General features: G+C 40.3%; 1 protein-coding gene across 5 annotated transcripts in view; it reads right to left on the bottom strand.

The window, feature by feature from the left end:
- amot (angiomotin) overlaps nucleotides 1-17,993 on the bottom strand; it is an 83,621-nt gene that overhangs the window by 14,940 nt on the left and 50,688 nt on the right. For all 5 annotated transcript variants that reach the window (XM_076750245.1, XM_076750248.1, XM_076750249.1 and 2 more), the window contains 8 exons: nucleotides 16,153-16,297; nucleotides 15,421-15,513; nucleotides 13,360-13,505; nucleotides 7,448-7,597; nucleotides 6,767-6,963; nucleotides 3,461-3,589; nucleotides 1,940-2,178; nucleotides 1,539-1,793 (listed from right to left, as the gene is read on the bottom strand). In XM_076750245.1, the coding sequence (XP_076606360.1) occupies nucleotides 1,539-1,793; nucleotides 1,940-2,178; nucleotides 3,461-3,589; nucleotides 6,767-6,963; nucleotides 7,448-7,597; nucleotides 13,360-13,505; nucleotides 15,421-15,513; nucleotides 16,153-16,297 (1,354 nt within the window). The remainder of the gene's footprint in view (nucleotides 1-1,538; nucleotides 1,794-1,939; nucleotides 2,179-3,460; nucleotides 3,590-6,766; nucleotides 6,964-7,447; nucleotides 7,598-13,359; nucleotides 13,506-15,420; nucleotides 15,514-16,152; nucleotides 16,298-17,993) is intronic.

Below are 17,993 nucleotides of genomic sequence, written 5' to 3'. Positions count from 1 at the left end.
AAATGGAGAAGGAAATGCAGATTTTGTAACACATCATATGGTATAAGAACTCACCAAGGCAAACAGAAGAAAACGAAAATAGGTTTCATACTAGATATGAGCAAAGAAAAGAGACAAATCAGTGCGAGCATTAGTGGTGAGGGGATATGTACATTTGAAAACAGTCTGAAACACTGAAACTGCATGCTGTGAACCCTGTACAACTGCAGTAGAGCAGGAAATGACATGGGACCTCTGACAAGCATAAGCAGTTTTAAAGTGAGTTGAGATACTGAATGTGATGTTCCTATGAATACACTCGCCAGCTAATATTAAAATAGGAATCAGTTCTTTGTCTTCTCTCTGGATGGAGGGAGCGATGATTATGATCATTATTATTATGATTATGAAAACTGGTATGGATCCTGGCTCAGCCATTGTTTGGCTGAGCCAGGATCCATACCATGGGCACAGGCAGAGAGTATTCAACCTACTCTGAAGTGACAATAATGTTACTTCTGGAAGTACATGAGATCTCAAAAAACACACTACCCAAGAAACAACAATATTCACACACCAAATGCATGATAACAGGGGAACTGAAAAGAACTGAAGTGCAGAGGACTTATATCAAACTGTATGCAGACTGACAAACAAAGGACAAACAGAGCACCATCTTTGCTGCAGTGTCATTTTGTCAGTTGTCAGTATAATATCAGTTGTCAAGTTGTCATCATTCAGATGTTTATTTTCATGTGTTGAAAAAAGTCAAATTGTATCCTTGATCCCTTCATAACTGTATGAGATATGCTCCTGAGTCAAACTAAAAGCCCAAAGGTCATGAAGGATTGTAAATCACTGAAAATTAAAAGTGGGTGAGTACACCATGTTACACACAAACTGGCTTATTTACTTTACGAGAGTAGATCAACAGCCCTGCACGTTGGACCTACTTAGCTTTCAGGCCACAATTAAGCAGAGATGGGCAGCAAAACAGCTCATTGCAAAACAATTCTTACTTCAGTCCCCTACCTACTGTCTTCAAGCATGTTTAAATTGACTCATATGGACACCTGCTGGTGAAGGAACTACTCAAGACTTTCTGCAAGACAATCATGGTGGAAGGACTCGGCCAAAGGCATGATTTTTTTGTGTGTGTCTTTGCAAAATACGTATTTTTTTGTATTTCTAAGACATGCTGTATTTGTTTCTGAAGAATTATGTATTCAAAATATGTATTTGTTTGATAGGTACGTTTTGTATTTTATATAAGTAAATATATAAGTATATATATTTGTATTTATATAAGACTTGGACTCTTTGATGGAAATTTTAATGGACATTTTCCTTGAGGATTTATAGACTACACAATTAATTGAGAAAATATTCAACAAATTGATTAATAAGTAAAAATTTGTTGTTGCTGTCGTTGCCATTGCTAGTTATTGCTCCACTATGCTGAGACACCAAACTTCAAATGAGGCATACTGTGGATGTGACCAGAGCTTTACACAGAGCCCAGCTTATACTGATATGTTGGACAGACAGTGTGCGCTAACCTGCTAACCGGTCAGGGATGTAGACAGGGCTAGGGCTAGACAAGCGAGCGGGCAGCGTCATGCTCTGCAGTGCTGGAGTGCTGGGCTTGCTGGTATCCTGACTTGGGCCCTTTTCAGTCTGCGTGCAGCTGTCCCTGCTGCCTGTCTTTGAGTGGCTTGTAGTCATTGGGGTGGAAGGAAGCACCGGGGAGGGGGATGATGAGATTGACTCCGTCCTGAGAGACTCTGTACGAATCTCAGGACCCAGTAGAACCCCTAGACAAACATGAAAGGAGAACAGTTGCTACTCAGAAACACTGAAAGTACCACAGCAACTACAAGTGACTGTCTAACTCCAGTTTTCACCTATGGCATCAGCTGCTGTTCTTAAAAGTGTCACACATTGTAAGTACTCTTCTTACCCAGGCTGCCCTTCCAGCTCGTGTCCTTGCGTTCTTCAGTTATGGGTGAGCTACTGAGTCCCAGGCTGTGAGAGAGCAGTCCTGAACCACCGGAGCCAGTGTTGGAGATGGACATCAAGGACTTTGAGGGTCTCATGGCAGATGGTGTGTCCAACTTGATAGGCTCCTTCCTGGAGCGCTGGTGAAGCACCTTGATCATAGCGTCTTTCTCTATGATCTGAGCATGGAGATTTTTTATCCTGGATTTGGCAGAGCAAGAGGGAGGACCAAAATGGACCCATAGTTACTGCAGGACAGTGACATCCTGATAACCACACCAATGATATTACACCCCTAGTTCATTTAATTTGGTCCAGATTATAAATTAAATTATTGCTTGATAGTTCTGGTCCAGTTCGTGTTCATGCTGACTTTTTACAAACAAACCAAGACAAGCTAACATGAAGTCATATGGACTGACAGGTAACTCATTCACTGAATAGTTTTGGTGATGTCATACTGCATCATAATTAAATGGACAGAGATGGAGAGATCAAAGTCATGACACCACCACCAGGTTTTGCAGCACTTTATGTTACCTCATGTGTTGATTTTTCTCCTCTGGTGTCACAAAGAGCTCAACAAGAAATAACTGATTCAAAGCATTATTAAACTGAGACTGGCAATGGACCACATCTGTCATAGCTGACAGGCAGAACCATTAATACAAATGAAAAACTGCTAAAGTACAAAATAAGATACTCTTTTAACTCCTTGAATTCCTGCATCAATCAACCATATCTGTGTGACAGCAGGTCTAGCTCAGGATCCCTCAGCAGGACCTGGTGAAAGTGGCTGGGGAGAGGGCCATCTGGGCTTCCTTGCTGAGGGTGGTGCCCCCAGACCCGAATGACCAACGCAGACCCAGATAAGCAGGAGCACAAGTACAATAACACTAAAATAAAATTTATGTAATAAAATATGAAAAAGTTATACCAACAAATACAATCAACTACAGGTTTGCTTTGATTTCACAAATGCAGTCTCTGTCCAGTTGATTGGTCCACTATCCGACAGCTTTCACACCAGCCTATACATACCGAACCAAACTGGTAAACACATGTACAAAGGAACATTCAAACCAGTGTGAATGCAGGCTTAGAATGAAATGCTGTTCAACTGTTGTGTGTGCTGCAGGATGTCATTGAAACACAATGTGATACAGCCAGTCTACAATGAATTATGGATGACAACAACTCCAACATTTCTTTCATGTCTTGTTTTGGACAGTTTAGTGTATTTTAAACCTTTTATTGAATTTCTAAAACAGAGTTTGCTGCTGCTATCCATTTTATAGCCCAAGTAGATTATTGTGAGGATTTGTGTGTTTGCACATGGAGAGACCTAAAATACAGAAATTGCTCTCAAGACCCACTGAAGAACCTAATGCCATGGCATGAAAACAAAATCTCGTCTTTGGGATTATATTTACATGTCCAAGTCTCAGGGAGGCTGCATGTATGTGTGTATTGAGTGCTTTACCTGCTTTCCATGTCCAGACAGCGTCGATTGGCCATAAGAATCTCCTCTTCTTCCTTCTGGATTCGAGCTTCCACCGACGTGTCATAGCTGCTACTGGGAGAGTGGCTGATCACTGCTGCAGACGTATCCCTACAAGACAATTGATTACAATAGTGTTCAAATGTAACTCATCCACACTCAACGCCATTTACAGTGCAAGCAAAATATGTACAGGAAAAAAAAAAAAAACTTTAATCTTACTGTACCTTATCTTATCTAAAAAAAAAAAATACTATAACCATAAACCACCTTATCGTGGTGGAGGAGCTTGAGAGCCCCAATGACCCTTGGAGCAATGTTGCTGGGGGAAAATTCGACTTTGGCAATTTTCCCCTGGTAGAGTCTCCAAAGGCAAATTGGCCCTAGGTGAAGGGCCAGACGAGTGTACCCTGCCCAGAGGGATATCGGTGCCCCATCCTGAAGCCAGGCCTGGGGATGGGACCCACCAGCTAGCACCTGGTGACCAGGCCTTTGCCCACGGGGCCAGGTCGGGCCAGCCCAAAACAGAGACATGGGTCCATCTTCCATCCAGTAGGCCCATCACCAACAGGAGGGGCCACAGGGGTCCGGTGTCCAGCAACTCGCTCATACTGTTTACAGTGGTGGTGGGGAACTGCTGACATCAACTGGGGATAAAGTCGGCGGTGGAAGGAATACTTCGAGGACTTCCTCAATCCCACCAACACATATTCCTTAGAGGAAGCAGAGCTGGGGGGCTTGGGGAAGGGTCATCCAGTCTCTGGAGAAGCTTGAAGTAGATTTGCTGCTCCAAGCTCTGTCGAGAGGAACCAGTTGAGGTGGTTCAGGTATCTGGTGAGGATGCCTCCAGGGAAGTGTTCCGGGCATGTCTGTCAGGGTAGAGACGTCAGGGCCGACCCAGGACACGCTGCAGGGATTATGTCTCTCGACTGGCCTGAAAACGCCTCTTGATCCCTCAGCAGGAGCTGGTGGAAGTGGCTGGGGAGAGGGCTATCTGGACTTCCTTGCTGAGGCGGCTGCCCCTGTGACCCAGACCCGGATAAGAGGGGGCACGAGTACAATAACACTAAAATAAAATTTCCGTCATAAAATATGAAAAAAGTGATACCAACAAATACAATGAAACTTAAAGCTGCAGTAGGTAAGATCGAGAAGAGAGCAGACTTAGTCTGAAAATTTGAACCAACACAAGTTCCACGTCACTCCCCCTCCCTCTCTCCGCTGCACTCATGCCCTGCCTCCAAGCCCCTCCAAGCTGCGGTGTCTGCGCACTGCCGTGACAACCAGTAGTGTTAGCCTAAGCATGCTAACTCTGCCCAGCCAATACATCACAGTCGCTAACATACTGTACGTGCTGTGGAGTGTTACTGTAACAATCACCATATTAGCTTTATGGTTATTTGTTGTCTTAACTGTATATGCTGTTGTTGGCAGTGGCGGTATGGGCAATTTCTTCTTTGCCGGTGGCCGTAGCTTTCACTAGCCTCCTAACGCCACTCACAGAGCTGTTCGACTGAGCAGCAGCCGGCAGCATGAGCGGAGGGAGCGGGTGGTTCGCAGTGTGTGTGAGAAGTGATTGACAGATGTCAGACACTCCCTCAGATGCTCCTCTGGCTCTGATTAGTCATTTTGTGTCTGGCGCAGTGGATTCTTGCAAATTGCAGTGGGAGCAGTATGTGTTACCAATGGAGCCATTTGTGATGGGATCTGGGAAAACCAGTCACACGTCGAAATTTTACCTTTTGGAGATTTTAATATCACCCAGAAGCTTATTTCAAGCTCTTTTCAAAGCTGTTTTCATGATTTTTATATCTGGTTTGTATCAAGTGTTATGATCACTCAAAGTCAGCTGATCAGTAGGATTTTTTGGAGCACAATTTTGAGAAAAACAGGTTTAAAGACAAGGATTCTAAATCAGAACACGACCAGCTACCTCAAACTCTCTCCGTCTCTGAGCTTTGACATCGCTTTCTGTGTATCTCATAGCATCTGACTGAGGTGTCAAAATAATGCTTTGATGATTAAGGTGAGCAGATGTCCCGCTTCGTGCAGGACAGCCACGCATTTCCATTACTTTTCACACTTTCCGCAAATTGCGACGTTGTTGTGAATTGTTAGCGACACTGTCAATAATAATTCACGACAACATCACAATTTGCGGGACGTGTGAAAAGTTATGGAAATGCGTGACTGTCCTGCACAAAGCCGGATATCTGGTCACCTTAACTATGATTGATAAACCATCTTCGTAGGCAATGTAGACTATCACGTTAAGGGCGGATTTCATGCGCTGTTCGTTTTTCATTCGTAGGAGATAACAACAAACAGTGTGCCTAATTTAAATAACATTTTTAACATATTAAACAAGCAAAATATAATGAGATATTTTCAGGAATGATAGACAAGTTGTTGTAAAATATAATTTAATGAAAACCCAATTTCACATATTTTGACTTTCGACCTATTTTCACGTTTTCCTGGAAAAGTGCCAACGCAACATCCGATGGGTTTTCCCAGATCGCATCACATTTTTTTTCACAGATTACATGTTTCATGTACTGCTGTCTGGGCATAGGGACAGTTTTAGAAAATATGACAAAAAAAATTACTTTTATACAAATTACCTACTGCAGCTTTAAGAGACTTTTGAAAGAAGCAGCACCCAAACACAGCAGTCAGTGTAAAAAAAAAAAAAAAAAATAAATAAAGAATGCTGCAAGCTGCAGTTTATCTAATGAACACAAGAGGTTAGGTACTTCATTGTAAGTTCATTCATTCATCTTCTATACCCATGTATCCCTTTCGGGGTTGCGGGGGGGCTGGAGCCTATCCCTGAACCGGTCACCAGCCGATTGCAGGGCAACAAAGACAGACATACAACCATTCACACTCACACTCACACACAATTTAGAGGCACCAATTGAGCATGTTTTTGGTCTGTGGGAGGAAGACGGAGTGCCTGGAGAGAACCCACGCATGCACAGGAAGAACATGCAAACTTCACACAGAAAAGCCCTGCCCGACCCAGGGATCGAACCAGTGACCTCCTTGCTGTGAGGCACGTGCACTACCTGCTGCGCCACCGTGCCGCCCTCATTGTAAGTTTATAGGAAAAAATAGACCTTAACAGCTAAATTTCACTTTTACTTTTCCAATAAGGGAACCTAACGTTTGTTATATTTCAGGACATTTAAGCTTGACTTACAGGTGTCTCGACTCAGGTGATTGCCCTTTGATAAGAGTGTATGTAACAATGGCTCAGAAAAATAAAATCTGATGCACATGTACCTTTGAGTGGCGACAGAGGCAGCGGCATCCAGGGCAAACTGCCTCATCACGCTCTCCTCTAGGTACTTCTGTTCCCACTTGGTCATGTCGGCCTCCAGAGCAAGGATCCTCTCCTCCTTCTCCCTAAGATGCTCCATGAGTGCTGTGGCGCTGTACTCTGAAGGGACCGCACTACTGCTTTGAGAGCCTCCCTGACGCTGAGAGGGACAAAGAATCAGAATCAAAATCAGAATCAGAATCAGAATCAGATGCCTTTATTAGTCTCCCGAAGGAGAAATTCCATTTCAGTTACATCCCGTCCAAGAAACACAAAAAAAGACAGTGACACAACAGGGGAGGACAGGAGCGGGAGAACTGTGGGTCGCACACATGGAGAGCGCCCCGAGAGCCATGGAGACAAGAACAGAGGAGGCAGAAAGAACAAGGGAGACAGAACATAGGAGGAGGACTCTGTCATTTTTGGATTCAAAACGAAATATGTTGCTGACTTACAACCACTGTTACTTTCCAAATGCATTAATTTAATGTTGTGGCAACATTAAATAGTAAAAGATAACTGACCCCAAAAAGTTTCCAAGCAAAATAAATTGAATAAAATCAAGATTTTGAAATGTTGTTCACATACTTTTTAGTGTATAATTATTATTATTATTATTATTGTATTTATGAGGAGTGTGTTACCTGCTGCATGCGTAGTGACTCCAGCTCTCTCTCCAGTCTTGTACGGAGTCGATGCTCAAGTTGTTCTCTCTTCTCACAAGCCGCCTGGAGTTGAGCTAGAGCCTGCTGCATTCTCTCCACCTTTTCCACATAAACCTGCTTCTTTTTCAGCTATGCACCCAGACACACAGACACACACACAAACAACCATACAGAAGGCAACATTTATATTTTGGTAACTCTGCTGTGCTAATTCACCTTCAAACACAACCCTCTGTCTGTGAGATTTGATGGTTCAAGATGGAAAATTTGCTACACCAAGTTACGAGGCGTCCAGGACTGAGAAGCCTCAAAATCTTCCTTAGTCAATGCGATTCAGTAGGAATTGATATCACACAACTAGAACATTTATTGTCAACTTTGATTTGTTTCCTTTGTTGACCAAATCTGGCCAAAAAAGTCAGCAAGGTAGCGATGTTAACGTACTCATGTTTTCTTGGTCATGAAAAGTTAAAATAAAAGTTTAGAATTACATGGTGTTTTGTAACCATATCTTTGAGGCCACTTCAAATGTGCTCTTTGAAACACTAAATTTTAGATTTGTGGAAAAATTATTCCACTGTACATCTACACTGTAGAGAAATATGTTTTTACTTAGGACTGTCTCTTACTTGTCAGAAATAATTAAGTGCTTTGGTACTACATTTCTAACGATTTTAACCAGTTAATCTTTAAAATGTGCATAATCTAGATATGCATAGGAAAAGACATAACCCTTATTGCTTCATTTTGAGCCCGTTTGTAGTTTGTTTTTAAAATGTTGTGAAAATCTTGTGTACCAGAAGATAGCAGCATAATCAAAATGACTTTGCTGTAGAGCTCCAGCTAATTTTTGACAAGTTGTGCTGTCTAGAAAGGTAGCTTCTCTGGCTAGAAAAGTCCTTTCACCTTATAAAAATGTCTAAAATGTGGCCTAGATAATTTACCGTATCTGTAGTTATTTGTTTGTTGTGTTACAAGTATTTTTATGCACACCTAAGAAAACAGAATCATCCATAAAAAAGATTGGATGATGCACTACTTTTAAGCAATTTATATATTATAAAGAAAGAGAGGACCCATTATACTACCTTGTGGCATCCCATGATTCTTGACTCTGAAAGCTTCTGTCATTGCCAATGTAAACCATTTGAGTAAAGTTTGACAGATGTGACTTAATGGCTCTTAATTTAATCAATAAAATGCTGTTATCTACTGTAAATGCTTTCATACCACAAAACTTCACTTCATCCACTTCTCTTCAAATGAGGTCTGTTCGATACAGCAAACATCTGATTGCACATCATCATCAGGTTACTGAATTACCTTTCAGAGAGCACTTACAATGGATACAGGTCTGTAGTTGTTTGGGTAACATGTGCTTCCCTTATGTAGTGGAAATACTCATGCAATTTTGCTTATCTGGAACTCTACGTGACTGAGTAGAAATATTATGTGAGAAATAGTGAAAACAAATGAGTTGGGCTTGATTCACGTATAAAAATCGAATATATGTTTTGTTTTGTTTTTCCTAAACACAACTCGAAAGGGTTTTTTTGGCAACTGTAGAAAAATGTGAATTCACTTCACTTCCTTTTTGTCTGATGTGCTATTTCTTTCTATATCCAAACTGATTTTGCTTGTTTTAGATATTAAAATTTTACAATACCCCTATTCCTTAAGATGCTTCCAAAAGTTTTTTCTGTTTTTTTTTTTTGTTTGTTTTTTTTTAGTGACCATTCTGTTTACCTCCTTCCTCAAACCTATTTGAAAAGCTGATTGGTCTTTGTTGTTCTTCAACTCTTCATAACTACTGTGTTGGTCCATGTATCAGCTAAGTTAGCCCAGACACATGTCAGAAATTATCATATGCTTTATATAAGCACCTCATTTTTGTAAAATGTCCATATTCAAGTCATCTAAGATAATAGCCTCTGAGTTTGTTATATTGTCGGCACAGATGTCCTCAAGCAGTTTATAGAAATGATTTTGGTCCGGAGGCCTGTGATTAACTGACCAGTATATTGGTTTGTTCTTTGGAAAATTCTATTCAACCAGTTTCTAATTCTTCATTGTAAATGTCAGCTAAATCAGTGTTGGCCCTCACGGACACACAAACCCATCCAAAAATATGTTGTCAAGGTAATTGATGTCCTTTGTTGAGGCATCCTTTCTGTATTGTAGTCAACTTTCAGTTGGTGTTGGGCATGGGTTCCTATCAACTATCAGCCAATCTGAGCAAGATGGTAGGTCCAGCTGGAGGATTTATCTGTGTTGTCAGCCACAGCCACAGCAGGCTCAACTCACTTCCAGTCATATGTTCCACATCCATCTTGGATTGGAGCCCCACTGGCTGTCACTATGGTATGGTATCACCATTTGCCTCAAGGCAATCTTGTGCTGACACTTGAATATTGCTGACTGGAGGATGGTGAACTTTATCTATGTGAATAACTTTAGTATCTGCTGGTGGATTAACTGAATTCTGGCATCTGAAAACCTTCCTGGGACCTTGCCATTGGTGAACACCCCTGTCCAACTATAAGTCACTTCTTCTTTACCGTTTATCTTCTTTACCTTCTTATTTACTATATTCTTCCTGCATTAAGGATAGTTCCATATCTGAGAAAGTAAGTTTATAGCCACCACATCTTGCCCATAACCAATATGTTTGTTCCAGAATGGTTTCTCTGGCTGTTATGGACCCAGGTTTAGCAATTCAGGGACAGATTTCTCATCATAATAATTGCAAACTCTTTCAAATACCCACAGAAATTCTGTTTAAGGAGCACCAAGATGAGAGAAATCAGAGTTATGGTGTTAATCAATGAATGAACTTTCAGTTCTGCTTTCAGGGTTCTTTCATTTTTTTTTCATTTGACGCTCAACTGTAAAATATTCTGCCTCATTACATACAGTATCATTAACTGAACTAAACCAAATGTTTTGAAATAGTTATTCAAGACTTCTGCTACACTTTCTGATCCTCTGAGTTGGAAGGATCTGCCTTAATGACATGACATTTCTCAAGTTGCATTGGCACCATATCAGAGGAACTGAGAGATGGCAGGCTGACAGCCAGAATCTGAGGACACTTTCATTTTTCTAGAGAGCAGGACGGAGCAAGAGAAAAGCTTGCAGCTCTTTTGTCCTGACAACAAGCAGGCGTTGTGTATCAGCAGCCAGCTTTGGCCCATTTCCAGTCCTTTATGCCCCCTGCCACCCCACCACCAGCCTCCTGGATCTGGACAAAACCGGGGGGATGGGAAGAAAAGGAAACAGATGGAGACACGACAGAGAGCGGAAACTGGATCAAAAGGTTGAGAGACAGAGAAAAAGCAGAGGAGGAAGACTGAAGGACTTGAGAGTGACAGATACACACTGATGCCACTGCGTTGGAAACAAGCTTGTAGAGCTCAGGCTATACCACTGATATCCATAACTACAAGCATGTGAAAAAGAAAATAGGAAGAGGTTCATCTGCGAGGGAGCAGATTTTTCTAGTGGAACTGTTCCATCCACCAGTATCAGTATTTATTTTGGATTTCACTATCACACATATGTACTTCTAGAGGGCAGTTTTGCTGTTGGCATATTTTTGCCATTAGTGCAGTGCCCATTCAAAACATGGCTGTTCAGAATGGACTGATTGCTTGGCCTTCAGTATCACTGCTTGCAGCTTTCTCAATATTATCAACAGAGCCGGAGAGCCCCAGCAGACCCACTGTTATAGTGTTGCCCATGTGGCCCCAGTTTTCTTCTTTTTTAAACTTTATTAATAACACAGCAATATTACCATATACCACTAGTTCAGACAATTTACTGAGGTGTTCCCAAAACAGTCACACCTGAGTTACATTAATAATAACTGCTTATGTTTCATTGTTAAATATTTAATTGACTGAATGTAGGCAAAAGACACATTGCCCCCAAAAAATCAAAATGCACAATTGTTTTATGTATTAAAGAAATAAAAATATGCAAGTAAGTAATGTGTTATTGATTATACTACCTTTGCATTACTTTCACCAAAATAACTGCAGAAGTAATGACTAGTGTTACAAATTACTGTAACTACATTATAGTTTGTAATAATAATCTATTATCTACTATAGCCTCAGCATAACCTGGTCTGTATGGCAACGTTAGCTAACATTTTTCGACTGGTTGATGCACTGAAGCAGACAGAATAAGTATATTTATCTACATCTTGTAACATAGGCAACGCAGAGTGTTATGCTCTCTGAACAGACACACACATATATGAACACACTTCGTTTTCTGAAAGCTGGAACTATCATGACGGCCCACAAGTGTAAACCAATTTTTGTGCTGGTTTATACTTTTAACCATTAGTAAAGTGGCTAGTACATTTCATGACACCAGCTGTATTGAACCACACTGCATTTGAGTTCCTGTTTCCTCTGTTGAATATTATTAAAAAGGGTTAGCCGTAATTGGTAGTGGCTGAACATAATGCACAAATGTGTTATGGAATACATTAATTGTAGTTAATTGTTGTATTTCGTTACATTACTTTGCTGCCAGGAAAATGCATTGCATTGAATTCATTTCATGAATTCATGCTGAAGCTAGCCAGTTACCCAGGGTAATAGGTGGTTCCCATGGTGTTCCAAATGGTAGCCTGACATTATTCATTGAAGGTAGCTAGTTAACATCAGCTTAATGATATTAGGATAACTGCTGTGGTTATTAAAATATTAAGATCAAAACTCTATTTAGCTTATGCCTAGTTAGGTATAACAACATGACTCATGCTGTAGTCACCAGCTGTCGTTTAAATTCACTCAAACTGTGCGTCTGGAACAGGAGCATCTAGAACAGCTGGGACTCTCCAGCTCTGCAGGGCAATGTTTCTCAGCTTTCTTGAGAACAACTCATCAGAACAACTTTATACTCAGCATTGCACTTCCAGGGCATCAGTAATAACCCAGTAATAAGTATGAAGTCAGATTTGATCAGATGAACAGTTTGCAAGTCAGACAGAGACAGAGATTCCTTCGATTTTAGTTAGATACATGATTCTAGGGATGGCAATGTGGGTTGGTCCAGCACTTTGGTCCTGACAAATATTTCAACAACTATTGGATGAATTGCCATAAAATTTGGTACAGATATTCATGGCAGATGATGTTGAATATGGTAAACATTATATCTGCTTAACATTAGCATGTGTGACAAGCGATGCAAGTTATCAGAGTGGTTTATTAAAATGTCATCTGAAAAGGAATTTCCATTTTCTCCATCAATCCAATCAATAGTAATAACACTGTATAGATCAAGTTGATAACAAGGATGGTGTTACATGTGTTCCTTCATAATTTGGATGTCTTCAGTATTAATCTACTATATGTGCTATATGCACATATATACATACATACATACATACATACATACATACATACATACATACACACACACACACACACACACACATATATATATATGCACATGTAAGCATTATTATTAGTAGGTTTATATATTGTTTTATATCTTATGTTTTACATTATCATTTTTACTTGATTGATTTTCTTTTTATATATTTTGTATGAGCATTGTTAGAGGCTGCCTGAGAAGAAGAATTTCATTGCTTCTCTGTAACAGTTGTGCATAACACAAATACAGAATTTATAACTTCTACTATCCATGAAATGTAAAATGTTGTGGTTTCTTTACAGCAAGATTATGTATTGACTCAGCCTCATCACATTCAGAGAACGTGGTTGCAACATGATTTACCAACCTCAGCTCCACCTTGGCTTTTTTATCCATCTCATTTATCTAAATCAGGATTTTCTGATGGCTCTGATAAACATGACAACCATCCACCAACCAGGATAACACCCAGCATGAGTGACAGGTGTCACTCTTACCTCCTCTTCCAGCTTGACCACTTTGGCCTGGGCATTATTGAGTGCTTGGTCTCTGATCTCGATGTGTCTCCTCTGGTCTTCTGTGGTAGAACGCAGTGCACTTAACTCCATCTCCAGCTTCTCCTTCTCACGCATTGTCTCTTTGTCTGAACAAACACAAGAATATGCAAAGAAAATGTCTTTCTTCCTTATTTTAATGAGCAAAGCAGCAAAGCTCTGGTGCTGGAGCCTGATTGTTTTTTGTTCTCATTAATCTTATTGTTATTAGTTGTCCATGCAGCAACACTTCTCTGTTTGAACCTTGGACTTAAAGTTCAAGAAACGCAAAAATGGGCAGGTGGGTTGCAAATTTCCACTCAGTGCTCCACCACATAAAATGTAACTCACTGACCTCAAGGTGGTGCTGTAATAATCACATATACGTTTTCACAATTATCTTGAAAACAAATTTGCCTAGTCAAAATTCTTTCAAAACATCAATCTCTCAAGTCATGTTAATCTTTGCACCATGGGTTTTCGGCTCTAAAAATGTCTAATTTTGAATAATTTTCTCAGTTTTCTCAAAATATTATTTTCTACGACTCATAGAAACTGCTGAGACAGTGTCCCAAAACTAAGTCAGGATCAGCTATGCGCTTTGTTAATCTTCGGTTTTTAAAGAAATTTGACTATATCAATACACTTCAATTATATCAAAATAGGTATTTTTTAAAAATGTGCAATAACTCAATGATTTCAGAAATCAGTGAGTTCAGATATCAACCCAGAATTTGAGACACATATTCAGGAGTTTTGACTAAGCTTATGAATGGAAGCACATTGCACTTCACCTTTATGGGATGCCACAAATGCAAAAAGTTCACATCTCATAACTGGTTCTGTGGATTCATACGAAATTCAGTTTGCTAATCATGGGGCCATGACTCAGTTGATGCATAAAATTTGGTAATGACTGATTAAAGTGGGCATAACTTCAAAGTAATTAGTACTGTATGCACAACATTTTTTCTCAGAATTGTATCACAAACATTTTCACTATTGTAAGCATTTTAAGTTTAAATAAACAAAAAAAAACTTTAAAGGAACATACTATTCAGCCGTTCAAATCAATCAACATGTCACATTACACATCCACAGCTTGTGTCAGCCATAACAATGCACAATCAAGCACAATCAAGCACAATCAAGTCAACATTTCAAGGTGTTTACTGAACTGTGTGGCAGTTCTCAAGCTGTTACGTGAATATGCTGTTAATCAGCTCATAATCAACATATTGGCCATTAAAAAGAAGTCTCTCATGAAAAAGCAATATGAGATGTTTTTACCCAGATGTCTGTCTGTCACTGTTAACAGAGATCCAGTCTGCAGTGTAGTTCATACATTTCACTGATAAACCACAGAATTGTAGAGCAACATTAGGCTTCATGATACTCCCCTCTTGCTCATCCACTCTCTCTTTTTCTCTCTCTCTCTTTCTCCCTCTATTGCCAGTCTGTGTCACACTTGATAGATTGATGGTTTTTATAATGCCTGTGCTTAAAGGGTTGCACAACATCCTTACTTCCCACATCCATATCAATAATTTATTTTTAAATGTTAATTCCAACCTTGACAATAAAGTAATATTTTTCACTGGGTAGTTCACATTTGTATAGCATGCACGAAACAACATGGCAAGAAAGCACAGGACAAAATAGGCCTGCAGCAAACCCATGGTGATAACCTCAGCCGTCACGATTATGTAGCCTAGTGTAAGTGCAGCCGGATTCTGTAAGCACTGCGGTCCCTCACATCTTTTCTTCACCTCATAATGTTTTCCATCAAGGTCAAGGATGACTGTTAAGGAAAATACAGAGAACATAATTTTTGGACTCATCCCTTGTCACCATAAAGCTGTAATCTATGCATGGATTAAAATGTAACACAAATCAATTTGAGAACTATATGTTTTGTCTTTCTTCAGACACATCCAATGAGATGGACGATAAAGTTGTCAAGACCCTGAAGAATGCCAGGAGTGGCAAGATGAATGTCCCTGGCTCTGTGTGTGTGGTACTCACTCTGTGCAAGCAGCTGGGAGATGGTTTTGCGGTTGTCATCTGAGCCGTCACACTCTTTAGCAGCAAGCTGCTTATTGGCCGTCTCCATGCGCTCTGTAAAACAATGGCACAAATGCTCAGTGTTGGGACAAACACACACACACACACAAAAGATTTTAGTACTTTTACTCCACAGATATTCACTATGATAGACCAGACTCACTTCACATTACATATTATTCACATTACCACACTGGTGGTAGAGGCTACCATGCAAAGTGCCACCTGCTCATCAGGAACGACAGTCATTCATGTACACTCACACTGATGGCAAAGCTACATGAGCAATTTTTTGTTTGGTATTTTACCCAAGGACACTTTGACATGAAGAAAACTAAAGCAAGGTATGTCTTACCATGCAAGCTATGAAGGGAGAAGAAGAAGAAGGGAAGCAGGAAAGAGAGATGGCAAGAAAGAAAAACAAGCTCTGTGGTGATTTGTTGCAAGCAACTCTCAGTGGAGCTGAGTCTGGGCTCCGATCCATGAATGGAGCTTTCTTCTCTCCAGTGTGAGTGTGTGTGTGTGTGTGTGTGTGTGTGTGTGTGTGTGTGTGTGTGTAATATAATGTGCAAGCAAGCTTTATACTTGTGGTAACTATAATGCAAAATGTCTGTCATATATGGGCACATTCAACCCCTCTTACCTAATCAATTTTTGGAGTGTGATTCATTGCATCTCAGTACTCTCTCTCACCTCGGAGGTCCCTGTTAAAGTCATGCAGCCGGCGCACCTCCAGCTCCAGCTTGTTCCTCATGGTTTTCTCCAGGGCCTCCCTCTTTGAGGAGGACTTGGCAAGGTTTTCATAGGCCTCTGACACCAGCTGGATCTCTGTTTCCAACTGTCCACAGGCACAGAAGCCATGAAGGAAGACAGAATGAAGACAGGGAGAGTGAAAGATGCCTCAAACCTTTATCCTAATGTTAGAATTTATTTCTCTGCTGAATGTCCACATTCATATCAAATTATTGACACGGGTCAAAACTAGTCTCACAGAAAGTCATATGTTTGTCATCTATTAACAGATGAAGCTTGGTGCCTCTCCTAAACACTGTCTACTACAGCCCAAGCCTCACCAAATATGATGTCCTCACTATTCACATGGAATTGGTTTCACTCTGCCAAGACAGTGCGTGTTTTGGTCACTTTTTCTTGCATACTGCTTTGTACTGCAAAGTATTTCATCAACAGCATGACATCCTGTGCTACTATGTGAATTTGCATGATAGCCGTAGTGCTGAAAGATTTCTTTCCAGGACATAGATCCCATGACTCTTATCCAGGCTCTCTTTTTCACTCTACTTTGTAAAATCAAAAAAGTTTCCATAGTGTCACTTCAAATTTAGAGGGAATGAGTCAGAGTTTGTAAAAACATGTTCAAAGTAGGGCTGGGCGATAAAACGATAACGATATGTCTCGTGATAGACATAAAATAAAATAAAATACAAAATGCGTTCGATAAAACATTCGATAATTTTTCTTCGTTGAAAGAAACCAGAAGTTGCGAAGCAAGGTTGGTTGCATGAACAAAGGCACTCGCTCTCTGGTAACCTCGCAACGTAGGGAGTAATCACTGATAACTGGGAGTGACATGCTAACAGCCAATCATGTAACAGTATCATGTTCGGTTGCGCCATCACGTTGTCTCGTGTTTGATTCTTCGCAAGGAGTGAAATGAGAAGTAGAAAGTGAGCGCTGCAGCAAGCGAAGAAATTGACGATAAAACAGGGAAAGTCAGCTCACCAGTATGGCAGTTTTTTGGATTTTGTAAGTCGGACCGTAGTGAGACCAATGTGGTCTGTAAAGTATGTAAGACCGTCGTCCCCACCAACACCGTCTAGACCAACGTCTAACAACATCTGCTACCGCAGCACCACCACACAAGCAGCAGACCGCCATGCAGAGGTACTCTGCTTCAGTACCTTATGACAAATCATCTAAAAGGCACAAAGACATAACAGAGGCAGTGGCATATCATATAGATAAGGATGTACTCCCGCTGAGCATGGTGGAGGAGCCAGGTTATAAAAATCTCTTACATGTGCTTGACCTCAATGTCATACCTTGCCGAAAGTACTTTTCTAAGACTGCCATTTGTTTTCTATGTTACAGATGTAATGTCTACCTCAGTTTATTTTAATTTCTCCTATGTTTATAAAACACTGCATATATTTTAAAACACTTTATTCACCGGAAGATTAATCAGCCTGTGAACGTCCTGTCACTAAACCTGCAGAAAAAAAGTTCTCAGGTTTCTCTATGTTTACATTTTTATACTTTGCACTATTTTGTTACGATTTATTAAGCAGTTGGTACGTATTCTTTATTTTTGCACCTTAATGTTAAGATATAATTGTTGAGTGTTCATTGTGATTTTAGACTTTTATTGACATTTATTATGTGAGTGTTTTCCATGGTTGTGTTGTGTGACATTTCCTTTCCTTTCTGCCTTGATAGCTGAGGGGATTATAATCAGAGGAAGGTTAAATTTAAAGTAAAAATGTTTAGATTTAATGTATTTATCTCCTGGTTCTTAT

Source organism: Chaetodon auriga, chromosome 15 (genome assembly GCF_051107435.1).
Source record: "Chaetodon auriga isolate fChaAug3 chromosome 15, fChaAug3.hap1, whole genome shotgun sequence".
NCBI lineage: Eukaryota > Metazoa > Chordata > Actinopteri > Chaetodontiformes > Chaetodontidae > Chaetodon > Chaetodon auriga.
The sequence above is the reverse complement of the archived record's forward strand: the minus strand, read 5'-3'. Positions and strand labels throughout refer to the sequence as shown.